The sequence below is a fragment of the Gallus gallus genome, chromosome 5 (assembly GCF_016699485.2).
Source record: "Gallus gallus isolate bGalGal1 chromosome 5, bGalGal1.mat.broiler.GRCg7b, whole genome shotgun sequence".
Lineage (NCBI taxonomy): Eukaryota > Metazoa > Chordata > Aves > Galliformes > Phasianidae > Gallus > Gallus gallus.
In genome coordinates this window covers 1,023,148-1,050,672 of record NC_052536.1, presented here as the reverse complement: position 1 = coordinate 1,050,672, position 27,525 = coordinate 1,023,148, and the positions used below count along the sequence as shown (strand labels likewise).

The following is a 27,525-nucleotide window of genomic DNA, read 5'->3' as shown; positions in this document are numbered from 1 at the left end:
ATTTAACCAAGACTTACTACCATTAAACACAGGGTGCTGGTAGCACTCAATGAGTCAGCTCTGAGTCAGCTCTGGATGAGCAGGGGATGACGCAGACAGGGTTCAACTTCATGGGGACATCTGAAATGGCCCCAACACAGTTGGGTGGTCCTCACCAGAGGGCTGAAGGCTGGGCTGCATCTCTGGGTGCTCGGGTTGTTCCTTGCAGATATATCAGCATAAAGATGGATTAGGAAAGGAGCATTCAAGAGTGGAACGTTAAGGAGGAAACTGGGGATCTGGAGAGTGGGAACAAGAAAAGAGAAAGCTTCATTTCCTGAAAAATGAGTTGTTATAGAACATGTGTTGTTTTAATTAGACAAGGTGACTTCACAAGAACTGAAGGTTTCCATTTGTCTCAATCGGTTCAGTTTAAAAGAAGCCTCAAAAAGGAGTAAAATGCATAAGTCTGCCTCTTCTTGCTTTCTCACCATGGGAAAACAAGCCTTTCTGGAGAAGAGCACTAGAAAGCATCTCCCTCCCCTCCATCTGTAAATAATAAAAATGGCACATTTTCTCCCAGATTTTAGACGAAAAAACAATTAGAAATCTGACACAGGTTTTGCAGTTCTCACATGTGAAGACAGAGGAGCAGGGTTCTGACTCTGAAACCGAAGAAATACATCTTAGACCACAACATCCCTTGCAAAGGAGGAAGCTTAAGCTGGGAACAAACTTCCTCAAATATCAGGAAAAATTCCAAGTCAGGAGCATCTACTCTTGTTGCTGGATGAGGGCTGGTATTGCAGGCAGGCCCTGCTGCTGTCCCAGGTCTGTGTTTCCCTATGCACGTGCCTGTGGGGCTGTGCTGGCAGCGGGCACTGCAGCAGCTCCCAGCATTCCCAATCGCTTTGGGAAATCCGCTCCCAGCAGGTGTTTGGCTTTCATCTCACAGGGAGGTCAGAACAAAACCCAACCTTGCTCATTTGTGTGCACGGCAGCAGCTAATACGGTAAAATAAATGGCACTAACATGCCATATAAATCCCTTTTTATAGACTGTAATTATACAGCGTGGTATTAACTCAGCCCTACTCATTAGCTGCACTCTGGTACTAACACACAGAGGATTTTGGAGCTGTGGTTGCAAAAGGAAAAACATCCCTACCACTCCATACCTCAGCCTGGGATCCTATGGGGTCACTTCCATTGTTGGATAAACAGAAACCTATAAGCTCAAAGCAGAACTCCCTCCCCACTTCCCCTTGTGCAAACAGAGGGCAAAGTTGGCAGAAAGGAGGCTCTCTCAACCCTGCTCTGCCAAGCTTTTGCTCAATATCCTTTCAAAAATACCTTTTTTACCACCCCCCCCCAATTATAATAGCTTGTCTGTTTTCCAATACTGTATTCCAGTGCCCTAAGACACAACATAGTGGAAAATACTCATCAGCTGCTGGCTTGGTCTAGCATCACTGAACAGATCTGCTTTTAAGAATTACTGGGCATCCAGAAGACCCTCCAACTGCAGCTTGTTTCTGCAGAGCGCTCCAGAGAGGTTCACAGAGATAGAAAAATTAAATACGAAGCAGCAGAATAAACGGTGCTTCCACGCAGCAGATTGTGTAAATCCAGTTTAAATTGTTTCCTTTATTAAATAGCCTTTCCTCTTAAAAATGGATTAGCTGCTCTCACTGGAGGCTCTGACAGAAAAGCCATCTCATCCCTATAGCAACAAGGGACACAAACACCACGCTCGCTTCCCCGGCAGCTCCTCAGCTCTGTATTATCCAGCATGGGAAATCTCAGGGGTATTTCCCCTTATTAATTACCTCCATCAGCACAGAGCAGGCACTGCAAGCTGCTGTAGGTTTGCTTGGCCGGAAGCCACTGCACCATAAGAAGTCACACTAGAAGCTTCACGGGACAACACCAAGATCTCCTGATGGAAACAACCCAGGGACCAAAGATGCTGTAGAGCCCGGACCTGTGCTGCCCTGCTCCCCGGGCTTTATGGATGCTCTAATTAGGAGACAATTCAACATCACTAAAAACCATCTCTTTTCCCCCCCACACTCATACTGTTCCCAGAACTCATTTCCCCAGTCCCCAAGCATGCAAGGATCCAGCTCTAATTAATACATGATTATTTATAGAAATAACCCACGCCAAGGGCCAGCCGCCCAGCCAAGAACTGAATCACATCTCCCCACTGCTCCATACTCAGATCTCAGCACAGCCTCACTGCAGAGGGCACCAAACCCTCAAAGTCACTGCAGCTTTGGCAGCAGCTTTTTGCTTGCAGAACTGCTCCCCAGCACTGCGAAAACTTACGCTTACCATCTTCAGAGCACACTCACCTGCGTTCAGGGTGTTTTCCAGCAGATCCTATTCTCATAGAGGTACTGATCCTGTTGTGCGATTTCAGGCAGGCTATTGTTTGCTGCAGCTTTTGCTCCCACTTGGGTTCTTCTTTGTCTTACGGGCACATCGATGGAGACTACGTAGCTGTCGGTCCCACTCTTGGTGTGAGGATGGATGGAGATGGGAGCTGTGGGGCAAAAGCTGATGGCGATGACACCAAGTGAGAAGACGCTGAGCACAGTGATGTTCTTTATGAGATGCTCTTCCCAATAGAAGATTTCAAACCACTCACTTCCAGTGTTTCTAAAGTACAGATTGATACACCAAGCCTTGCAGAGACAACTTTTGCCTCTAGCACCTTCCCGCTCTAAAAGGCAGATGCTTAACTATTCCCATGACAGCAGGTGCTGAGAAAAGACTGGAAAAATAAAAGGTAAAATTCATCCCCTCAACCGATCATCCCTTCCTTTGTTCATCTCAGGGCTGCATCCCTGCAAGGATGGGGGCGGAACAGCATTGGGATCACCCCCCAAGTACCCAAGCCCCAGAACTCAGTCCCACACTGGTACCCTCCAAGCACTTAAGCACTTCAAACTCCTCTTTAGACAAGTCAGGAAAGGAAGACAAGAACAGAGTTGCGCTGATTTGTTTTCTAAATCAATACGATTTTTCAAATTTATTTTTTAAGAATTACTTCTAATATATCTTTCTCACAGAAGAAGGGTATAGGGAATGTTTTCATTCCATCTGTAAACACTGAAATACAGATCTGGGAAACCAGGGAAGAGACACAAAAAAAGTGCATTTTACAAAATTATCAACTAAAATATATTTTACATGTATTACGTTTCAATTTAAATTCTACTGACTGCATTTTCAGTTTCAAAAAATATTTCCATATCTAATAGATTAAAAAAGCATGAAATATTTTCATTATGGATAAGACATTTCGATTCATTTACATGCTGTTTGCACAACAGCATAAGCAACCACGTGAGTCGCAAACAATGTTCTTGGCCTGAAGCAGATTCTAACATGAGAAGTTGGGATTTGTCCTCTCTGGACACAGCAGAGCCCATTCTATGCCCAGGGCAAGCAATTTCTCTTTTACTTGGGGAGGAGCCAGGACAAAGGTGGGAGCAGAGGGGGAGAGGGGTCAGGAGGAGGAATTTCAGCGTGTTACTGTAGTTTCCAAGGCTGAGTTTCAAATCCTTCTCTGACTGTGCGGAAACGCTCAGGGTTGCCTGGCCAGTGGGTCTTGATGAATCCTGCATCAGATGGCACTTGGGTTAGAGGAAGGCAGCCACAGGCAGCTCACCTGCTTCAGGCTGGGTGTCAGCAATCCCTACCAAGTCAAATGCGTGTATTTAGGACTGCCAGTCACCTCCCATGCTGTCACCACATGCCCATGGCCCCAGGGCACAGCCACTCTGTTCCCCCATGACCCCCCCTCTATCATGACAGGCAGGAGCAGCTCTGTTACTCCAGTGTCCTCCCTCTCAGCAGGGACCCCATCCTCCAGTATCTCCATGCTCCCCTCTCCCCCAAGCCATTTTCATCTACCCAAAACCACGCCTTACTCCCTTTGGGAGATACTGCACCATGCAGCCCAACTAAATCATTCCAAGAGACCACCAGTGCCCAAGCTAATTGTTAAGGAGAAATCTGAGCAATTACTTTGACACTAACAGTATCTTGAGGTATAAATGAGATAAGATGCTCAGCCCATGAATTCCTGCCCAAGCACCTAGCATTGAGCCTCCTAAAGCTGGACATTCTCCCTTGGGCAAGGACAACAGGGCTCTTCCAGCATCTTCTGCAACACTGAGCAGAAACTGTCCCCCGACAACAGAGAGATGCATGCCCTGCTGTCCCACTGTGGTGGGTGCCAGTTCTCATCCTCTCCTTTTATGTCCTCTTCTTCTAGACACTTTCCCCTCTTTGGTATGTAAAGCAATTCTGGACATCTCTGGCATTAACTATTTCCATGTAACAGATTTGATGCCATGGGGTTTTCTTTCCAGACCAGGCATGCAGCTGTTGGAGCAAGCCAATGCTGCTCCCTCCCACTTCCACTGACAGGACACCGTTAAAGCAGTTTCAATACTTCCACTGTTTCACATGAGTTCAGAAGCCCCCCAGAAAAGCAGAAAAATGTAGATCCCTACGTTCCAATGAGTGGCTCCAGCCAGCAGGCACACAGGCTAATGCAGCGTTGTTTCTCATTCTTTACATTAGTGCAATCTAAATGTGGATTCCCAGCTTGGTGTGGCTGACTCAACGGACTCTGTTACACTGTCCTTTGGTTTGCTTTAGAATCAACTTCAACAGTTTGCATTGAGATAAGCTAAAGTCTACTTAGGATCTATACATATAAGGCAAGAGGCAAAGAAATATCTACGAGGCTCAGGTCGCATTTGTCAATGCAAACCCTCCCCCAATACTCAGTTCCTTTCAGGAGCCACAAAGCCACTTTGGTGAGCTTGCTCAGATGACAGGATGAGTTTGGAGATGGGGAGGAAGCTGCAGGGCAGCACTGAGACAGCTCTGCTGGTGGCTTCAATGAGAAACTAAGAGTCAGAACAGAGACATAAAGGGGGCCTAAATTAAAAAAAAGCTAAAAGCAACACTTAAAGTGTTTGTCATCTAGCTTCTTCACAGTGAGGACATGGCGTTAAAAGACATTACAGATGAATGAATTGGAAGAAAGAGTAAACCCACTTCTATCACTAAAGCTCTCTACGCTATATGAGCAAGCAGTGCTCAGAAGAGAAAACCTGGTTTCCACCAATGGAGCCCACTTGGTGTGCTCCCAGCTTTAGGGCAATGCACATCTGCTGCAATCCTGTGGGTGTGAGTACAGCCCTCCACAACGCCATGCCAGGACACAAAGCCATCGATCCTGCTGGGTCCCTCTCTGCCTCCGAGCTGGAGTGGATTTCCAAGCCTGGCTGCCAAGCCCCAGTCCAAGCAGTGAATTGCAGAACAGCTCTTAAGAAGGTGAGGGGGAATAGAATGATGAGAAAGAAAAAAGGGAATAGCTCTTCCCTGCAAAACCTACTCAAGCGTGACACAAGGCCACTCCACACCCAGGGAGCTTCAAAAGCAACCGCTGCATTTCGAAGGAGCTCTCACTCACCCGGAATCCTCTCTCTTTCCTTTGGGACAGAGGAGGCTCCGACGCTCTGCCAAGGAACCTGTCTCAGTCCTCCCACTTCACGCGAGGACGTGAGAACCACAGGACTGTCACAGCTTGACTCACATAACACACCACTGCATCCCTCCTGCGTCTGCCCACCACTCCCACCAACAATGGCTCTGATTCAGCTTACTGGCTTTTATCCCCTACAAACCCTTCCCAATATATGCATCTCTAGATACATATATAGATATAGATTTACATATGCAAGTACCTATATCTATATACATATATTTATTTTATACGTATATATTTTCATTTATGCTTTTAACGAAGTGCTGTGCTTTCAACCACTGCCTTCCTCCACAGGGATCTGCTCCCATGCACGCCATTCAGTCTGAGGAAAGAGCACTGAGGGCTCTTGGCTGCGAGCAGCACAAGGTAAGTGGGTGGGAGCACACAGATGTCCCAGCCTGCCAGCCTGCCATCAGCTCCCCAGTGCTGCTCTCCCTCACCGCAGTCCCAATGCAGAGCCATGCTACTGTGGGTTCTTCAAGATGCGCCCATGTCTGAAATCGTAGACGTGACGACAGAGGAAAACCAGCTCAGGGTCAGTGTCCTCGGGCACCTTGCGGTGCAGAGGTGTGGAGTACTCTTCTGAGGGAGGAACCATGATGGCTTTCCTGCCAGGGATCCCTTCGACTCGACGCTTTGCCAAGGCACAGAATCTGCAACACAATCACATCAGAAGAGTTAGTATGGATTCACATCATCTTTCCCCACACAACTTCTGCTGTTTGCGTCAGTCTTTCTCATGAGCATGGCTGCCCAAGGATAAAGGGCACAGGGGAAGGGAACATGTAGGAGAATTAACCTTTGCTCAATAGCAGGATGGCTTTTGATCCCACACTGAACCATACAAAGCAGTACCAAAGGTCTTGCTTTCTATACTGGCAGACTCCATCTGATAGGAAAGATGCTCCAGCAATCTACTTCATCTTTACTACTTTGGCCTTGTTTGTGTTAATTATCTCCCCCAGAGTCTTGCACATCAGGCCATCACTTAGACAGATGCAAGCAGACTGGGTACAACAGGTACTGCGTTGTTTTCCAGCTACCTTCTTGCAAAATTGTGACAAAGCATTTAAGCTGAAGGGTCAAATACAATTTTCTATCCAAAGCTCACGATAAGGGTCCCTCCTTGCTGTTAGAGCAAGACCTTGCAGCACATATTGGCTTCAGGTCCCGGTGACCAAACGTTGTATGCCTACAGCAGTGATCCTGGAGAAGCTAGAGTCAAAGTCAGATTACAGACGAGCTCCTGAGTCAAACTAAAAAGAACATCAGTTTTGTAAACACTCAAGTCAGCTTCACATCAAGGTGTATACGTGCATTTCCCTCACACACAGGTTTTCAACACCAACTATCCTGTTGAAAAAAAGCTGGCTGCAGCATGGCATGTCGAGTAGCTCTAGGTCAGGAATAAACCTGTTCTTCACACCAGGCTAAGAGCAACAGGAAAAAAAGCTTCATTCTATCAAGTGCACTAGCACTTCTAAGATTAATAAACCAGTGGAAAAAAAGATATCTGTATTCTTGGTGCTTCGCTGTTTTCATCCAGGACACTTTAACAACCCTTCTGCAGGAGCCTATGGTACAGACAGATTTTGTGGCCTGCTGGTTTTGCAGCCTACATTAGTAAACACTTTGGCAAACCTGACCAAGGACAAAAGCCATCTTTGAGAGTTAATGGGAACCAGCTCCAACTACAGCTCCTAAATAACAGAGCAGCCTCTAAAAACCTTTATTTCCTTGTAGGACTTCCAGTGTGAGCAAAGGATAAATTCAGGATGCCTTCAGGAAACTTTCCTCAACAAAAAAATTCCCGCTAAGTGGACTGTTAGAAAGGAAATGAGTTGTCTGAATCCAAAGCCTAGTTTGCTTTTTTGTTCTCAGAAAGAACAAAATTCATTTTAAAACAGGCTGGAAAAGTTTGTTTTTAGAAATTCAAATAGTGGAGCCCTGGGTTAAAAGCAAAGCAGAGAGCAGCAGGACTTAAACGTTCCCTCTGTAGTAAGACTCAAAAGTCAACCAGATATGCCCAGCAAAACTGAAGACATTTCAAGCACTACTTTGTGTTACAGGCTTGTGTGCCCATTCAACCCTTGTTTTCTGAGGGATTCATACATCCAAGACTGGCAGTCTTAAATTTGAATGCTCTGATATTCGTATTGACCAGGTATAAATTTCATCAGCCAAAGGTTACCTTTAAGTGCTTTAGTCATTAATCTGACCAATCCTTTTGTTGAAAACACTCAAATTTGCAAGCACGTATACAAGGATCCAGTAGCAATACTGACGTCAGAAGACATTCTAGCTAGCCATAGCATCTGTGTATCACTGGGGATGGATGTATAAGGTGACTTCCAGATTTGCTCAGTTTTAATTTACCACTGAGTTAGCCCCAGCACTGTAGGTTTTCCTGCACTGTCCTCCATTGATGTCCACATGTCAAGATACCAAGATCACACACGTTCACAAGCATTTGTAAACCCTTTAAAGCATATATTATATACAGAACAGTGAGATATGTAACAAGTCTAGCATGGAGGAAGCACTCCCAGGTTACAGTACTAAACCTATACATAGAGTGTCATTCATCCAATTACACCTAGACCAAAGTCTGTAGGGGGCAGGGACTGTTCTGCTGGGTAATGGCTGGAAAAGGAAAGAGTGACAAGTGCTGGAGACAGACGTAGGTCTCGGGAACAGCAGCAAGTTAAGAGCACCACCTACCTGCAGTACTCTGCAAAGGTCAGCACGTAGCACTTCTCCTCTATGCAGGCAACACTGTTTTCGTCCTGATGTCGGGATGCAAAGATCTCATTCTGCAAGAGAAGAAAGGAGGAGGTCACCCAGCTGGCCAGGAGCCCCAGGGAGGTAAAGGCAGCCCTACACCATTACCACTCACCTCAAAGGGGAGGCGACAAAAGCATGCTCAAAGCAGGTATTCTTTAGAGCCAGTATTTCCAATAATATCTACACTTCGCAGGTGCCTTGTGACCCACTTATACTGAGTACCAGAATTTTATCCAGCAACCCATCATTTAACACCCCTGACACCCTCTGTGAAGCCAAGTATCCACACCCTCCTCTCTTACAGAGGGCACAGGAAGCTAAAGAACAGAACTCCTACACGAGTTGCTTTTGCTCCAACTTATCCTAAACCTGACTTTGTAGAGAGTTCATGTGGGTGGAGCCATCAGACTACATCCAGAAAACCCAGTGAGCGATGCTTCTGCAGGCAGGAGGTTGGAGCACTCCCCACCCACACATTCCTCTGAACTCCCAGGGACGTTCTTCATTCATTTTCCCTTTCCTGGGCTGGAAACCATTCCCAATCATTTGTACAGCTAAGAGTAGAAACAGACGTTGAATCACACTTTGTCATCTTAACTACTGGCCTGTCACACAGTATTAGGGCCTTCCTAATTTATTTTTATATCAAAGATAAAACAACCTGTTCTTTTCTGTCTATTTCTTCATCCCAATTCAATTTATAAGACTGTTTTAGTGAGGAAAGTAGTAATAGCCATTTTTCTCCCAGGGCAGTTTAAGAAACTTGGCTCTGGCTAGATACGGGGCAACCCAGATGGAACAGTTTTAAGGAATTTCAGATGTGGTTAGATCAGCAAAGATGATCTGAGGCAATAAGGATGCTTTGCACAAGTCTGGAAGTGTTACCTGCAGGCTGTACTTCTGCTGACAGCCCTGAGGAAACAGTTAAAAGCAAAGACTCAAAACAGGGCCACTGTTTGGGGACAAGCTTAATCAGACAAACTGAAAACACCACACCCTGCTTCTGCACATTGAGGTTTTGCTCTACTCCTTACATCAAAATTATCTGAGTCATCTTTGGCAAGCCTGTCGCAGCTACTCAGCCTACAAGGCAATCTCTCATTTGAAGTCTTGTGTAATTAAGCAGGTGTGCAAAAAAAGTGGTTCAGTTCCTCCTGAGCTGAATACTGGCGCTCTCTCTGCATTAAAATGCAACTAGTCATGCTTTAATTATGGACCAGAAAAATACAAGATACCACACTTTGATTTAGGAACTCATCTGTGCCCTGCAAATCAGACTGGTACAATTCTCTGGCTGCTCCCCAGACCTGTTCTCCCATGCTGCTCCACTTTTAAATAAAAGGAAAAAAAAAAGAAAAAGGCATCAAGGATTTTTGGGGGGTGAAAACAGCAGTAAATTCTCCTTGTCTAGTTTGGAAACAGCTGTTCTGCCACCCAAAGCAAGTCCAAGCAAAGCTGAGTAAGGTGGGAAGTCACTGACTCACATTTTTCTTTTTAAAAGTGAATTCCTTTACACTGGCACAACATCCTCAAATCAGTCTTTAGTTCTCATCATAAGTCTACACGGGGGGAGGACAACGCATCTGCAATTCTGCACAGATTTCTAGAACTGAAGCAGCAGATTCAGGGATTTTTATTGTAAAAAGGCAGCATGTGACAGAGCCACTCCAACACACTGCATAATAAAAACTGTAGAATTTCACTGGGGGTTTTTGCATCAAGCTCTGTGTTTCTGCATGAATCAGAATACTCTTTTTGGAAAAGCATCTGATCTTGATTCAGTGTAAACTCAATTCTTACTCTTAAGGTGGCAGACGAAAGAAGTTTTCACTTGATGCTCGGGATCTTCTCAGACTGAAGGTAGAAACATTAAGACCTAACACAGATGGCCATGTGAAAAATGCAGAACTTCTGTTACGCATGGCAGTAGATTGAGGGAAGCCCATATGCAGGACACCACTGCTTCACAAATCTGGCAACAGCTGCACCGCAGCCAAGAGACAGCTCAATTTCACTCAAATCAGCAGCTCAGCCTCCTGAGTTTGAGGCCACCCAAGAATGCAGGAAGATACTTGTGCTACTCTCCCATTTCTTGCAAAATTGTGGGATGTACCATGAGAGCCTTGCCTCGAGTTCCACATTTGGATGTCTCACCTGGTGCATACTGGGATTGCGGCCTCCCTGAGTGTGCTCCGGTCTGTAATACCACAGGAGGCTCATCATCAGCTCCCCTGCAAGAAGATTTATTGCAAGACGTCAAGACTTGGTTTTGTTGCAGTGTTTTCCCACCAACATCCTGCTTCCTCCTCCTGCTTCATCCCTTTCATTTCCATAGCTCTCACGTAGACACAGCTGTGCTGTGATAAATATTTCATACTGAACTAGGTACCCTTTTCTTACAGCAAGGAGCTGTATTAAGTCAGTCACGCTGCTTTTCCACTGCACCTTTACCCCCTTCTACTTCTGTTACATCATTACAGAGGTGAGATATGCACAAAAATCAAATGTTTCCCTTTAAAAAGTCCCCACTCCAGCTCATGGTCTGAAAAAATGCTCATCCAAAGCTTGGTGCTTGATTAACTCGCACATTAACACCACTACCGCTTTCTACAAAAAACAACTTTTCTTCTTCTTCCTTTTAAGCTAGAACTGTACATTGAAATATTTGGCACCGCACTCTTGGCTCAACCATTGCTAATCAGATACGGGACCTTAACATCAAAACCAAACACTCAAATGACTCTCTTTAGGGCCCACCAAGAACTTCCGCAGATGCGCCCATGCCCCTTACCAACCTTCAGCCCAGAAGTTGGCTAGAGCATCTGAATAAGCAACAGCTCCTGAGATGCCTGCTTCCATGGAATTATAAAGGAAATCACTGCTAAGATCACAGTTGGCAGACACTACGTGCTTTCACGACCAGGAAGATTTTAATTACCGGTTCCAGGCCAGAGATTAAAGAGATCCTAGAACAACCCAAACTAAAACCATGGAACTCATCTCTTCCCCTTTGCCACCCAATCTGGCAGCATCAGAGTGCCCTAGAAAACTTGCAGCTCTCCAAGATCCATCACTTCCCTGGTTCTAGCTTCCTCCCATCTGCCAAACACAGAGGCTAAATGGACCCTTTTGGCACAGTACCTGTTTTGGGGTCTTCCCACAGCGCTGATATCTTCGCAACATACGGCATAGATTTCTTCCTGGGTCCTGATTTCAAGAGGACGGTATCTCGTACCCGGATAATCTCCCCATCTCTCTCCACAGCTTGATAGCTCTTGCGAACAGCTGGCTCAGGTTCATTCTACAGCATTGGCACACAAAAGAAAGAGCAACCCAAGCATACAGGCAAAAAGTTAGTTTATTGTTTGCTAGCCCAATCCAAGACTCCTTTGGTCCTGCTGTGAATTAAAAACTTGTCTAAGCCTGCTCAGAGCCAAGTCTTTCCACTCCAAGAGAGCTTCAAGAGAAGCCATACAGCATAAGGCCACTCAGAGCATCCCTATTTCCACTTTGTTGGCTTATAAAAGCAAAGCTTGGGTCAAAATGATTACTTCTACAGGTAGAGCATTCATAGGTAAAGAAAGTTCATCATGGAATAGTATCCAAACGCACGTAGACTATATGGGGCCATCGTTCTCAAAGCAAAAGACAAAACACAACTATTTTTTCTGTGTAGTCTGGCAGAAAGGAACAGCTTGTCAACCAGACAGCAGATCTCACAACAGGTCTCACAAAAGTACACATCTGTGTACTTCTTTCAAATTAAGTCTAGCTCCTTCAGTTCTGCAGGCAAAAAGCAGAGTGTCAAGTCTGAATAGTGGATGAAAGAGACCCATCTCCAGGTTCACAGCTTCCCTTGCCGTGACATTTAGCAAGCGTGGTCAATGCCTTGTCCCACCTTCCCAGACAGCAAATGGTTTCTGACCTTCACACCCACAGATCTTACGTTATAAGATGAAGGATATTAACTTTTCCTTCAATCTAGTTGCTAGAAGCAAGCGGACTTTACTGCATTACTACAGTAATTACGTTTTCTGGCAAGAAGTCTCCCATCTTACAGCAGCTAGTCTCTGCACCTCAGTGCAACAAATGGGTAAGTACAGTTGAGAAGACTTCAAAGGAGCGATTATCTGTGCCAACACGTAAGTTACAAATTAGAGGCTACTGAGTGCTAGAAAAAAATTCATCTGGGAGTCAGGAAACTGTTTCAGTCCTCTGTGTGTTCTGGGAGAACTCTGCTGGACTGTGAACACTATCAGTGAGAAGAACAAGCTTACAAGAACTACCTTCAGACAGCCGCTTATTGCAAAGCTAAAATGTCCCTCTCCTCAAAACGGGTTTGACTTAGCCCAGGAGGAAGAAGCAGGAGGATGATCTCCCTGTAGTATGGACTCACAGGTGCAGCAGGTGCCACCCTTGTAAATGCCAGGTTATTCATAATGACAGCATTTCAGCTGATGCTAGCACAGGAGTGGCAGGTTTTCCATCCTCTGCAAACTGCCCATCATGCTGTGCAATGTAATATGAGAAAAACAAAGCCAACAAGTCAGCCTCAAAGCCCAGCCAAAAGGCTGCTGATCCACAGCTTGTCTTCTAGAACACTGGACATCTAGCAACCACCACTACCCTGAAACAAAAGCCAAACGCCCCTCCTAAACCTCTGTGACCTTCTATCTCTGAAGATGCTCATATGGATACGGATACACACACACAAAAAACCCACAACAAAACAGAAAAACCAAAAACACAACAGCACTCCAGACACCTACCACAACATAGACAGCCTTCTCGCAGGCTGTGCCAACAGGTATCCAGCCATTGGTGGCTCTTCGCCTGCTGATGCGCTGTTGCTTTGGATGGGAATGGCCTCCCACAGTTTTGCTGTCAGAGGCATGCAGACAGCCTGGTGTATTTCGGAGACCAGATTTGGAGCCACTGGGAGGCTTTGAGCTCTGGGGACATTCACGGGCCATGGTCTGAGGGTCAGAGTTGGGGGTCTGCAGATGAGGAACAGGTTCTGCAGCTGGTGGCACGCTGGGTACAGGACATCCTGAGAGCGGGTGGGCAGGCGACGCAGGGTGCCCTGCCACCGGAATTGTGAGGTTCAGCTGGTCCAGAGACTTGCAGCCTTCTAAGAGAAGGGAAGAAAAAGAGGCAGTTATCTTGTTTGAAATTTAAGACTATTACACAGTCAAGACTTTCCTGGAGAACCGTTGCTTTCCCCTGAAATTCTCTTAATTGCATTATAGCCATAAAGGCCCTTCACATTGTAAATTCATTGTGCATTGTCAAGGGATTCTAAAAACATGCATCTTTACTTCTAAGCCTCCAACATGTTGCCGCTGATGACACTGCACTACAACAAACCCAGCTGAAATCCCCCAGAGTCATGCCAGCCAGTAATACATATAAGGCTGGCCAGTGTCCAAAGCAACTCCAGACTGTCAATACGTACAAAAGAAATAAAAGGCTTATCAAAACGATAGGAAGGATTAAACCACACTAGCAGAAGAAGCCAGCTTCTTTCCAAAAGTTGAACTCAAGTAATCATGGGAAAATTGAGAAGATTCTCCAAATTAACTCCAGAAAGATTAAAAAATAAGAGATCAAAACTACATAAAATTATGCAAGTTGCTGGCTTTAGCAAAACCATGTCCCCAAAACACATTAGTAACCACAACAGGTAAGCAATCTGGCTGATGCTGCCTCTCAAAGGCATCTGGAACACCTCATGCTACTCCAGAAGTCACAAAACAAGCCCTCAAACCAAGTTGTGGCCAAGAAAAGAGCAAGTTAGACTAGAATTACCTAGTGTCAGCAGGAAGAGAATTCCCAACTGATATAGAATGCATCCCTAAATCTGAACACATGCTTTTCTGGAGTGACCCAAGGGCAGATTTCAGCAACCTCCTGGAGATGCCTCCAGGTAGGAATACGACCCAGCAGCTCTGTGGGAGAATGCTGCTGCACAACACAGAGCTGTTAGAAAGTAGAAAAAGGTAACAAAGATCACAAAGTCATCTGCCTGGCCTCAGCAGGCACAGGATCCATGGGGCTGTGAACCATGTTGTGCCTGTTTCGCTCACACAAGCCCTTTTAGGTTGGAAGTTGAATACCTTGAGTGTACCAAGTAAGACAGACAAAGCAAATCACTCTGTATGTAACACTGGATCCTGAGTATCAGGCTGGGATCTCAGGTGGGAGCCCGTTGCTTCCAGAGTAATCCTTTAATTCCTTAAAATAATCCACTTGAGGGAAGGATGAGAATTCAGAGGCACACACATACACAAAAGCTAACTCCTAAGTATAAACCCCTGTTAACATGTTGGCAAACCTCCTTCAGTCTGAAAAACAAGGTCTAAATTATTACGATACTGAAGGCTTTTAAATCCAAGTTGCTCACGGGAAGGAAATAAAAAAAAATCAAATATATTTGATATATATACATACACACACACACATACATCAAGTCAGCTTTAATTCAAAATGCACTGCGTCCCAATGCCTGCTAGGAAAGGAAACTATTCTGCCACTTGCTCCTCCACACAGAGAAAAATCGTAGCAGAGAGGTGGTACACTGTGAGTAAACACACACCTGAACTACTGCTGCCAGCACCAGAAGGAATCACCCTGTTTGCAGAAAGGGCTGAACTCTCAACAAAGCCCATCTGCACTGCCTGAGTCCTTCTGGTTGTATGAAGCTGGAGGCAGTGGCATGAAAAATTTCAGGAACTAAGTATTGTGACATGACCTCGGGGCACTACGCAGAGAAGTGTCAGACAAGAACGCACTGCTGAGCTCGTTGTCTTGCAAGCTTTAAAAAGGAACTAACGCTTTCTAACTCCTGCTGTAGGAAGCAGCACCATGACAGCAGAGATATTCCAGGAAAACAGAAATCATACTTCCACCAAACGCTCCCAAGTTTCAGTAGCCTCCTACAACGGAAGATGACAAAGCCTTGCTCAAACTGAGAGCTGAACCAAAACTCCATCCGCCTACCTGAGAATCTGTTTGGAGTGGCTAAGCCATGCCTTCCTTTGACTGGAACACGTGCACGTAGTTAACTGAGACACTCATGTTTACACTCCCAGCAGCTGAAGCAGCAGCTTTGTCTACAGACTGCAGCGCTTGCAAGCAGCAGCGCCTGGCTTGATGGCTTTTACACAAAGCACTGGTGTCTGGTAACCACAGCACAACAATCCAGCTTTAAATATTTCAAAAAGATGGGTTTTAATAGCAAAGGCACAGTGCCAACAAAGTATAAGTTCGAAAAAAAAAAACCCAAACAAATGGGACTGAAATAAGCCAGGCAAACAAGTACCCTACATCTTACACCACTGCTTGCCCCCACTTCAGTGTCTGATTTTCCAGTGTTGTTGAAGATTAAGTACAGGACTGCTGTCCACCAAGCTAACAATGTACCAGCACTTACATCACTACAAAGAAATTCAAGCATTGGTCCAACCAGCAGACTTAAACTGAATCACTGCACAGCCCTGCCAGATCAGATCTATAAAGCCTTACAAGACCGCATCCTTACAGGACTGCATCCCCTACACAGCTTTCAACATCAAGAGTCTTAACAACGGAGGCACTGCCTGCTTCCCCACACTGCTCTGCAGGGATGCTTCAGTACCAAGAGCAAGCTTTTGGGAACAGAATGGCACCGTGATGCAGCAGGATAGAGAGAAGCCTTGCAGAGCATCTAGGAACTGAAGCCACTCATTTTGCACAGATCAAAGCAGTTAGTTCCAGCGTAACAAGTCATGAGTCATCTCCTCACTGCCTCAAGTCTTTCAGCAATTCCATGCTTTCCACACCAAGAGGACTTTTGAGTGGGGAGAAACCCTCTGGGCTAAAAACAGGGGGAGGTAAAACGCGGGTTCTTCTTGATCCATGGCAGAGATCTCAAACTTTGATAAGCCACAAGATAATCACCACTGCCCCAGAGCAGCCCTCATCTTGCTCAGTGTTCCTAGGAAAACATCTCGTGCTTTGCACCTTACCTGCTGCAAAAGGCATTTTGTAGGGGTAGCTGTTCCGTCCTGTGTGCACACTGCTGATCCTGCCATCCGGCACATGTACAACGCCGCAGACACTGTAGCTGTTGATGGCTGTTCCTTCTCCACAGCAGTATGGCGAGCTGCACCAGTGGAGTGGCTGGAAATGAGTGCCTGATGGCAAGGAACCAGGCGATACCAAGAGCCCTTCACAGGTAGCAGGCTGCAAAAGTTCATCCTTGGGGTAAACTGAGCAGTGAGAGTAGCCACGGTATCCACTTTGGCCATAACAAACATAAAACCCGTTCAACGGAGTCAGATCTGAGGATTCATAGAGACAGCCACAATCCGTGTGATTCCCAGGAACGGGCAAAGGAGGGAACTGCTGCACAGGAAAGGAAGGCTGATGAAATTCCTGTTTGGGAGTCGGGGATTTCTCTCCAGGTCTTCCATACTCCGGCTTCATGGCAGCTTGCCCACCCATGAGCAAAGGCAGTCTGTGGTAGAAACCTTCTGTACTAGACTGCGATTCATAAGGGACAGGTTGGGCTGTCCTGTAGAGCCTAGAGGAGTCCTGCTGTTCTGCTTTCCCAAAAGCACCTAGGGTGAGCCCTCGCCAGCTGTGCTGACCTTCCATTTTTAAGCTGGCTGCTTCCTTTTTGGACTTGACACAATTCTTCCTATTGGCTTTGGCCCATTTGGGGGTAGACTTTGAACAGTGGTTCTCAGACTTGCCCTCCCCATCCGACTTACTCCTCTGCTTCAGGGGCTGGTCTTTCTCATGGGTCAGCTTCAAGAAAGCCACAGCATTCAGGCTGGCCAGTCTCTTTGGGGTGGGATGATAGGAGATGGCACTATCCTCTCTCCTTAACCCATCATCAAAGACCTCATCCAGTGAATGGTCACAGCTATTGTATTTCTGACTGGGCTCATGTCGATTTTTGCCCTTACCTGTTTTCACAGCTGTTTTTTCCAAGGCAGGCCAGCTGTCACCTGCCTTGCAGTGCAAGCTCTTGGCAGTACAGTCTCCACTGGCTTTGGCAGGATCCCTCCGGAAGCGCCTGCCAGACAACAAGCCATCGTCCCGCTCAAAGAGCAGATTGTTCACAGCCTCTGCATTCAGAGAGGCCAGTCTGCGTTTCCTGGGCTCTGAAGGAGCAGCATCAAGGTCTTCCTCTGTCCCTGGATAAGTTATTGTGCACTTTTCCCCAGCTGAATCACTCTTGCCCGCTCCCACAGGTTTAACTTGTTCAGCAAAAAAAGTGGGCCCCAACTCCTCCACCCAGCTGGGAAGGTCCTTTTTTTTGCAGCTCTGGGTCTCTTTTGACAGAGATCCAGCCACATCCTCCAGCCTGGTGAGAAGCACTTTGCAGGTCTTTTTGTTCACCGAAGGGAGCAGACGTCTCCGCAGTGGGTATGTCTTTCGGACTTCCTGCAAATTCTTGCTTTTGCTTGTCCCCACAAACCCACTCAAACTGCTGGCAGCCTCAGTGGCATCCCCATCCCTTTGCTCGCCGCACTCCGCCTGCGTCCTGTCCATCCTCCCGTTGCCTGTGGGTGATGAAACCTGGCCAGCAGAACCAGCTGGACGCTTCAGAAGGAAAAGTTGTTTCTTCCGGGCATGCGTCATAGGATCAATGTCCAGTCCTGAGAACGAAGAGAAGAAAACACACCTATTAACACAGACGAGAGGGACTCAACTCCTCACAACACATCAAGTGCCAATTAGGAAATATTTGGGGAACCCTGTTGCTATACACAGTCAAGCCTTATTGGGTGACAGCCAGTTCAGCCAATTAGGAGGCAGGACGCAGTGAGATGTTCGTTAACATTAAGCTACAGAACATGATAGTAATTAAAGGTGAGGTGGTACAGGAGACAGGAAAACCAGAATATAGCCAGCTGCACCCAGCTCCCAGTCCAAGTTCCCTACTAAAGCAACGCTGTCTTGAACATGCTATAAACTCTCATATCTAGTAAAGATCATCTGAATCCTGGTCCAGGGCACACAGTAGAGATAAATCCCAGGTATTTGACTGATTGCACGTTGTTACAGGCAGGTGGTTTCATTGTCACCTTCTGAAACAATCAGAAGAAAAACAGAGTCCACCTACTCACATAGAAAGTAAACTTCTATTAAACAGACCTGTCAACATTGATAAATTAAATACATGCAAGTTCCTGCTCAGGTTAGAACCTGTCTACCTGTTGCTGTTGTCACTTTTAGCTGCATTTTACAAAATCTGTGGACACTGATCAAATTATCATGGTTGGAAGAGAGGCTTGAACAAATAGCACATGCTTTCAAAACACCTTTATAGAAGGAGAGTAATTACTCAGCCACATAACATTCCTGATTTTTCATCTAGATGCTATGTCAAGACATCCTTAAAACAGACACAAATGTCTAAAATATGAAAAGGAAGAGATAAGAATCTCTAAGCTGAGAGAGGTTTGCATAGAGAGGAAGCACCAAAGAAAGGCAGCCAAGCCCCAAGTGCCTTTATCTGGTATCAGTAGCAGAGGTTGGTTGCTCACCCTTCATCATGCCCTAGGCTTTCTGGCTACACCAAGAGCAGCACCTTACTGCTGAGTGGGCTCTGAGCAGCTGGCAAACAACATTAGAGGAACAGCTTCATCCCAACAGTTCATTTGGCCAAGTGCTGGCTTCAGAGCTACACAGCAAGCTACATCTGATTTTTCATTTCCCCTTGTTTCCTTTCTAGCAGAATAGTTACTGTGCCTTTGTACTCTTGCATTTCAACTTCAGCAAGTGACCTGCAGTAGGCTTGTGTCAAATATCTGAGGGATTAAGTGATGCAGCAGTCCAAAAGAACACATATTCACACAAGAGTTTAAAGCTAAGAAGGGATACGGTAGGCAATATCTACAAACATTTTAAGAAGAAAGTCTAATTGACTAATACAGAAATCAATTTAATTAAGCCTGTATCTGAGCAAAGGAAACAGCAAAAAAGGGCTATTTCTTGCATGTAATGGTATTTATGAAGCAGTCAGATTCCCATGATCAGCACCAAAGTGCCAGCCTTCAGATTAGCAGTCTGATTCCCCCCACATCAAGTATCCAGCTGCAACACCTCTCAATTGACACAATCAGCACAGGTCTGCTGCTTCTGATGCTGCTAATTAAAGCTACTGCATCTGTAGCGAAGAGAACAAAGCTACCAAATTACAAGAACTGTTCATTTGATATGGTTTAATCAAGCTGATAATTAGATTATCTATTTGAAATAGACCCAATGCGTTTTAACCGACTTGCTTATATATGCATTAACTAAAAGAAAACTAGGAATTGAAAGCTACCATGGCTTGCACATTATTTTGCAGATGCCAAACTCTTTCTGAGGTGTCTCGCGGTAATGGAACCCTTATGCCCCATTACACATGGGATAACTCCTATAGCTGGTGCCTAAACTGCAGCGCTCTGTGGGGAGCAAACATTTATGTATACACCCATGTTGTTTCCGATAAGCAACACCAGTTCTGGAAATTAGGAGGATGGTTATCAATTCAGACTGACAAGTTCCCCCAGAATCAGAATAATTCTTGCCCAAGCAGACACATTACCCACACACAACCTTCAGAGTAAGCAAGATAATTTCTATTTGAAGCACACAAACCAAGGTTTGAGAGTGCTAGATCAAGCATCCTACAGAACCATGCCCTAGGGAAGATAACATCTCCCATACAGGCCTGTGGTTCCTTTTACAACTCTAAAGCTACTTGCTGTTGTCCCCAACAAAAGATGGAGCCTCCAGCAGAAATGGTTAGCAGAGATGGGAGAAACCCAGAAGAAACGAGTATGCCTTGCCTTAAAAACCAGCATCAGTTACCTCTGTCTCCTCTAGCTCTCACCAATCTTCTGTGAGCAGCAGTCATCTCCTGACTACCACTACTCATTTGTCACATGCTTGGGCTTTATAGCCCATCAGTGTTTGAACGAGGAAGAGATCTATTTAAACCTGAGTACTTTAGACGTGACCTTGTTCATACCAGACCTGCTCAAAAGATATAAAGAAGGCTGGGACAGATTGAAGAAAGGGGATTTTTCCAACAATGAAGAGGGGAATCATTAACAGCAAGAGTGATAGTCTTCCCTGTTTGACCCCATAGGGAGGGTCAAGACAAACAATAGCTTAAATTAAGTATCTTTCCTGGAACATAAGCATAGGAATGCTTTCTGTTACAGTACTCCACATGAAAAATGGATTTTTAGTACATACATTTCCTCCCACTGCAACAAAACCACCTCTCTCCCCAAAGCCCAGAAGCAAGATCTGTATTCTGGTGCACAGTACAGGTAGCATTGCCTTGTGTGTTATGGCATATCTACAGGTAATACTCCACAACAGCTTTCATCGCTGACAACTGCAACTGGGAATGTGGAGAGAAACACTCGAGTTGAACTCACAAAGATGACATTAGAGATAGTCGAAAATCGCACTGAAGTGGGAAAAGCATCAAGATTCAACACAATACACTTTAGAGTCTCAGTTGCATGAGCTCTTTGACAAGACTAATCAAGCAATCACAGGCTTTTATTAATTACTTGTCAGTAAAATGAGGATATGTCTGCACAGATCTCCTTGTCGCCTGGTCTTCAAGTTCTCCCCCTCCACTCAGAGCTCAGCTGCTTGAACGATATAAAGCACTTCTCTGCAAAGGAAGAAGTGAACATCTGAAAGTTTGGGCAAAGACAAAATAAGCAAATCCCACGTTTTGGTATTACAGCCATGCAAATCCTTTAAGGGCCAGCAAAGAAAACAACAGCTTCCCCATGACTGTAAACCCTCTGAAATGCAGCTCTATACAAAAGCTACTGAAATGCAATCAAAGTTAAGTAAAACTGACTTCTGTGTTTGCTCCCTCAAAAACTTCCACGAGATCCTTGGATAAACAAACAAAATCAGCTAAGTCTCCCTGACCTGCTCAAGTGTTCTGTTTGGAAACCAAGAGAAGGTTCTTTTTCCACATCACACCCCACTAAAAACCTCAAATTAGAGGTGAGGTGAATTCTCTTTGTTTCCAAAAGCATTCAAAAGGCATCTCCTTTGCTCTGCGGTATCTCAGAATTAGCAGCAGAAATAAACTGATTTTAAGCCTGTAAGTGGTCACTTCCAAAGCGTGGCTGAAAGGTTCAGTTTCTACAAAGGGAAGTTCGCCATGATATTGCTGCAATAAAACAACTGCCCCAACCCAGCTGAAGCTGGAGCGTTGTTTTTCTCCTCTTTTCTGACATACTCACTAACAGAGGTGGGAACAATCAGGTTTAGCGACTATAATAATTCCTGTTATTTCAAAGCTGTATACAATGTGAATTTATAACGAGACTGGCTGGGGGTGAGGGAGGAGATTCCAACCATTGGCTTCATACCCCCCTCCCACCCCCCAGCAACTAACTGCAGCATTTTAGATGTTAGATCTGATCCTTAACATCTCTTACAGATAAAGACTCTCAACTTTTCCCTGAAGGTACTCTCAGCCCTGAGGATCTGCTGCATTTCTCAGTTCTCTGCATTTGTACACAGGTACAGAAAGAGCCACTCTGAGCCTTCTGTTACAGAGTGCTGCAGTGATGCCACTACAAGTTTTGGAGACTGTATAAAGAGACGGGCACAAAGACAACAAACAACTAAATCAGCAATTAATTCATGTTATGAGTGTGCATCCAGGAACAGCCTTACCAGCCTGCTCCCCTTACCTGGAATCCATTAACCCCCTTCTCTTTCCCCAGCATAACACACAAGCAGAGCTTCCAAATGCTGCTGGAAACAAATATCTGACAGTGTGTGATGCTTTAGAAATCAGAGTCACGCAGAGCTTACCAAGACCACCTACTCACAGAGAGTGCTGCATTCCTTTCAGCTGGGAAGGAAGTGTCAGGGCTCTTCACCCCATTGCCACCTTTGTAGGGCTTCACAAAGCAAGGACGAAAAACTAACTATACCCAAAAGCCTCAAAAGAAATCACAGCATAATCAGAAGAACTGAAAGTGGAAATACTTAGGGCAGAACCACCCATCTCCTGTGTGCAGCAAAGGAACTGGACTGGAGGTAGGGAGACACTAATAGCTTACTTTAGAAGTGAAACAACTTTGACAAAACAGCTTGGCCTAGCCCTCTGCATCCCAAACCCACTGAGCATTCTCATAGATGAAGTTGCTATCCCCTTCCTCAAACTGGACCAGTTTGAAAGAATTATACTTAGAGCTGTAGAGCACATCAGACTCAAGAAATTCAAACCAAAATGCACTGGACTAATTTTGTGCTGCAGTAAAAGCACTACCCAAACAGCAAAGTCTGAAGAGAGTTGATGCCTCATTAGCAGGAAAATAAGCAAGTGTCTTAACAGCTGCATTTTCTGTAATCATGCAGCTGCAGCATCTGTCTCTCCCTCTCCATCACTTGATTGCAAGTGAAATTAAAAGACACCAGTCTGGGACTACCCATTCAAGTACCACTTCCCTTCCTAAGCTTCGCTATGGAGATACGCTGGTTCCAAGGAGACGATACCAAAAAGAACAGAAATGTAAAGCTTTTCAAGCTTCTAATCCATTTGGCACTTCAATAACATACAAAGAGTTACAACAAGAAGAACCTCACTCTCCATGCGCAGCATTGTTTTGCTGACTTTCAGCCCTTGTCCACTGGAAGAAGTTATGTTCTTTTGAATTGGTGCAGCTTACGCTGTGACAACAGCCCCATAACTGTAAGTGCTGGGAGGATCGGCTCCTTTCTTCCTGCTGTTTTTAAAGTCAGATTATTCTCAGCACTATAAAGGATGTGCTGCATGAAGGGAGCCTCCCAGGATCTCTTGGAAACCTGAGTAAAGCACAGAACTGTCACATATCCCAGGCTGAACTGCCTAAATGACGTGCAAGTCCCAGGAGCATCACTTCAACCTTAGACACACAGAAAAATTAAAATCATTATGCACTGCAATTTGTCTTCATAGGGTCCAGCTCTGATTTCTCTTTGGAGGCTCACTGAATGCTTCATCATCCCCAGGCTCCAGAGAAAACTGATAGACAGGGAATGTACCGCAAAAAAGGCTTTCCCCCCCGACCCCCTCCATCAATCAACATAATCCTTGCCATTTGCCAGTACCTCTTGAATACTAGGTGAATACTCAAGTCCATGCCTCTTCAGCTTCAAAAAGGCAAGCAACAAGGGATCTGGGGTTTGCTTCAACTCTTGCACCAGTAAGAGAGGCTCTCTAAAAGCGTATGGACTGCTTGCTCTGCTCCCTGGTCCTACACTAGCAATTACAGCTCAGTTGTGAAAGCCCATGCCTCAGCCACGTTGCTGCAAGTACTGAAGAACGTGTGACCCATGATCAACTGCTACGCTGAAGCAACAGCAATTATCATCGGATGCTTTAAAACTGAAGTGCTGTGCCTATCTGAAAGCGATAGCACACTGAGAACAAACATGCTGGGGTGCACTCCCTGCTTGCAAGCTGACCACTTGCATAAACAGGAGCTAGACCTGTTAACACCCCAGCAGAGAAGTTGCACAGCTGATTTCCTGGGAGAGCCTGTCCCATCCTTGGTTATCTGCTTTCAGATCTTGCCTAGTGGCAGTGCTCTGAAGCACTTTGCAGGGAAGCCAGAATTAAATTTCTCTGGCTGTTCTCACACTCTCCACAGCCCACAGTGAGCTGTGCTTGCAAGGGGAAGGAAAAAGAAGAAAAAAAGCAGAAAAAGGAAATAAGAGAAAAGAGAAATCACTGCTGCACCACTGAAGTCTGACCTCAGCGCATGAGAGTCAAACAAAGCAGAGCCTTTCCTGCACCTGGTGCAGAAAGGCATTTCATTATCAGCACCATGACACAGCTCATCTTCCTTGGGCAATGTAGCCCTTTTAAAGGCTCGGACACAAGAAATGCAATTCTACATTTCCCAGGCAAAGTGATTTGGGAAACCTAAGCCAGCATCCTGTGCTGGTAGGGAAAGCATTTCATGTCTGCTTCATCTCCCCTGCCACTGCTAATAGTTACAGCAATATGCATGCTGCCAGAGCTGCGTTGGTCCCACGGATACATCCTATGGGAGGGTTAGATGCACCTTGTACCTCCTTTGGCAAAGAAAGGTGCCCGCTTTCAGAGAGGAGAGGGTATCAAGAGCTGCACAAGCAACCATCTTCGTTCACCAAATAAGTTTTTTTTGATTGCACACTGAACTAAACAGCTCATCACATCTAGCTGGGAAGAGCCAATTCTTTCTACATAAGTGGAAAGGAATTATCTCCAAGTTAGCAGGGAAGTGGTAAGATGCTTTCTTGTAATTGATGACAAGGTGTGTTATTTGTGGAACTACCACGATATCTGGAAAAGGCACATTCCTTTTCAGAAAGAGCACCAGCTTTCTCCTTTCCCATTACCAATGCTACGAAGCTGCATTACTGTGTCACATTTTCAGCAACAAGCTACCGTTCAGGCTGAATACTCAGTATACACTACAGTGAAGAATAAGTACAGAAAGAAATGCTTGATTTGTGCAACTCAAGCATCAGTCACCAGAACCAGATCAAGCCTCACAGTCGCAGTTTGTTTACATACCTACACTATAGAGAAATGTTTCTGAAGGCAAAGACTTCACTGAAAACCTGTTTGAACAAACACGATCATCATTTGCAAAACCCATTATTTCCTTCCATCCTGCAGTCATCCAAGGAGCCTCTCAGCAGCACCAGCAGGAATCCATGGCCACCCCAAACCTCAGGGCTAGGAGCCACTGGCTTTGCATGTCTTTTGTAAACTGCCTGCTTGTGCACAGAGCAATTCAGGGACTCTGGGGAAAAATAACATCCAGCCACGTCATTAGACATAAGCAAAGAAACATTCGGAATGCCAACCCCCTGCCCAAAGAGAAACCACTTCTTTGCCAATGCAAACACTGTAATTATTCCCACTGTTGGCTTCTCACCTCTCAAAACCAACCTTTAAAGAAGAAAAAAGCAGCAAGTGTGACTAACCAAGCCCCAAGCACGCCCTGTGATGAAAGCCCAGATAAGGCAGAGAAAATCCCTGTGCTTGCAATTGCCAGGGGATCAGCTCCTGGTGGGAGAGATCAGGCTGAAAACTTCGTAGCAAGCACTCAAGCTTCAGAGATATTTTGATGCTCTGCCTTCTCTGTACCACTCCCCAGCACATCATCTGTAATAGATTCCTTTTAATAATGAAGGCAAAATTCAGAGATTAAGCAAGGACAGCACCAAGACAGAGGGAGGTGCACCGCCTGAGAAACAGAAAACAAGATTTATGGATTACTAAAGGAAAATTTGCAGTTGCAAGCCTGGCCTGAGACATTCGCATTTGAGAAATCATAATTTGATCTCTCCCTTCACACTACTCTGACAATAAGAAATAGCAGATGCTCAGCCCCTCCCTCCCCTACACAATATTTTGCAATTCTTATGAAATAGCCAAGATCATCAGCAGCAACCACCACCATATATAAAACACTAGACTTGTTTAGTATCTCTTGTTTACAAGGAATTGCCTGGTAGAACTTTAAATCACTTCAGCATGAAGCTGCCTCCATGACAGCTATACTAACAGCACCCAGTGAGACACCTATAAGTAGTCTGAAAAACTAAGTCAAAAATAATTCTCCAGCTTTGACAGACAAGTTTTTAGAAGGAGCACAAGCTTTGCCAAGCATATTATTGAAGGTTTAAAAAAAAACCAACAAAATTCAAAGCCTTGCTCCCGATTTTCCATATATGCAAAACTCAAGCTAAGTTCCTACATAGCAAAAGGCTGAGTCTGGTGAAATATCAATCACATGTAACTTAGCTCAGGTAGCCCTGGCACCATTCCTGCTTACGTGACCAAGATGGAGTAATAAATTATTTCCAAGACTTGATTTTGAAGAGCAAGGTGCAAGGTTTTTCTACACTTAATATTAAAGCTCTTCTACGTAGGATCATCACCCTCTTCCACAACCACTTCAGCAATTTCCTCCAACTGCTCAGCTTGAGTAATTCAAGGTGTGCTGTGATTCCATGGATGATGCATGCAAACCATGCCACCTCTGGGGATTCCAGCAGCAGGTGCATCCCTGACAGCTCCCCTCTATTTTGCAAAGCTGTCTCTGCCGTTCCGTCTCTGGACCTGGACTTCTCTTTCAGGTAAGCGCCTCCACAAAGGCCTCTGCGGGCCCTCTTAACTCTTTTTGCTGAGAACTGTCAGCACTGCACCCTTGAGATCCAAAGATAACGTGTTCATATCAACGAGCTCAGAAGTCTTCAAGAAGAAAAAACACTGCAGGAACTTCAGAGCATTCCTTCAATTTGGTTGGCACTTACTCAACCGCCTTTACATCTGACCCAAAAATCTAACTCCAAGAACACTGTTATTTTCCCCTAAGTAATTTCATCTGATTTCTGTAACTTCAGCACACCCACCAAAACACAGAGCCCCATCTCCACACCTGAATCCTCAGAACTGTGGCTCCAGGCACCGACTTTATCAGTTATAATCCCTGAGAGGTGCACGTGAGAAACTGGATTTGATTCCTCTTTATAGCCAAAGCGCAACAGACCTTCCAAGAGAAAAGATTTTCTTCTTTATTCATTTATTTTTTAATCTCTCTACCCTCACCCTCCCACCACCACCTGAAACACCAACATCCCCCCCACACCTCCCCGGCCCAAGAACACAAGCAACAGAAGACTTAAGCCACGCTGTTCTCCATTTGAGAACATCATTCCCAATCCATAATTCAAGTCAAAAAGCTTCTTAATTACCACCAGAATTCACATAAACAATCACTCTCCTTCCCTGTGTCTCATAAGCCGCACTGAATGCGGAGCAGACCTTACACCTGGAGCTGACCCTGCTGCATTTGAACTTAGCATTGGCTAAGTGTGGCCAAAACTGGGATATTCTCATCAAATCAGACAGAACTGGAAACCTGCAGCTTCAAGAAGGGAAAAGCTATAGATTCCTTTTCAAATTTCACAGCTCAACTGCTTAATGCACTCAGTCAAGTCCAAAAAAAATAAAAAATAGCACAACTGAATGGTGCTGCAACATCTCCTGATATCTCCAAGGAGAAAAAGCCTCTTCATTCCTCTTAGTGTGCTCACCTGCACAGCTGAAGTCGGGCAAAGAGCTTTCTGGAGCTGGGTGGTTTTTGAAAGAACGGGTCATTAGCTGGCTCT

The 27,525-nt window shown here is 45.3% G+C and overlaps 1 protein-coding gene across 9 annotated transcripts in view; it reads right to left on the bottom strand.

Annotated features, from left to right (window-relative positions):
* Window positions 1-2,983: 2,983 nt before the first annotated feature.
* BAHD1 (bromo adjacent homology domain containing 1) overlaps window positions 2,984-27,525 on the bottom strand; it is a 36,820-nt gene continuing 12,278 nt past the window's right edge. For 6 of the 9 annotated variants that reach the window (XM_046941585.1, XM_046941580.1, XM_046941587.1 and 3 more), the window contains 6 exons: window positions 16,344-17,984; window positions 13,107-13,468; window positions 11,479-11,638; window positions 10,492-10,568; window positions 8,275-8,366; window positions 2,984-6,206 (listed from right to left, as the gene is read on the bottom strand). In XM_046941585.1, coding sequence (XP_046797541.1) covers window positions 6,017-6,206; window positions 8,275-8,366; window positions 10,492-10,568; window positions 11,479-11,638; window positions 13,107-13,468; window positions 16,344-17,967 — 2,505 coding nt within the window. In that variant the 5' untranslated portion in view covers window positions 17,968-17,984 and the 3' untranslated portion in view covers window positions 2,984-6,016. Of the gene's footprint in view, window positions 6,207-8,274; window positions 8,367-10,491; window positions 10,569-11,478; window positions 11,639-13,106; window positions 13,469-16,343; window positions 17,985-20,906; window positions 20,922-26,766; window positions 26,904-27,525 lie in introns of those variants that run through there. The other 3 variants (XM_046941583.1, XM_046941581.1, XM_046941586.1) reach the window with 2 other exon arrangements.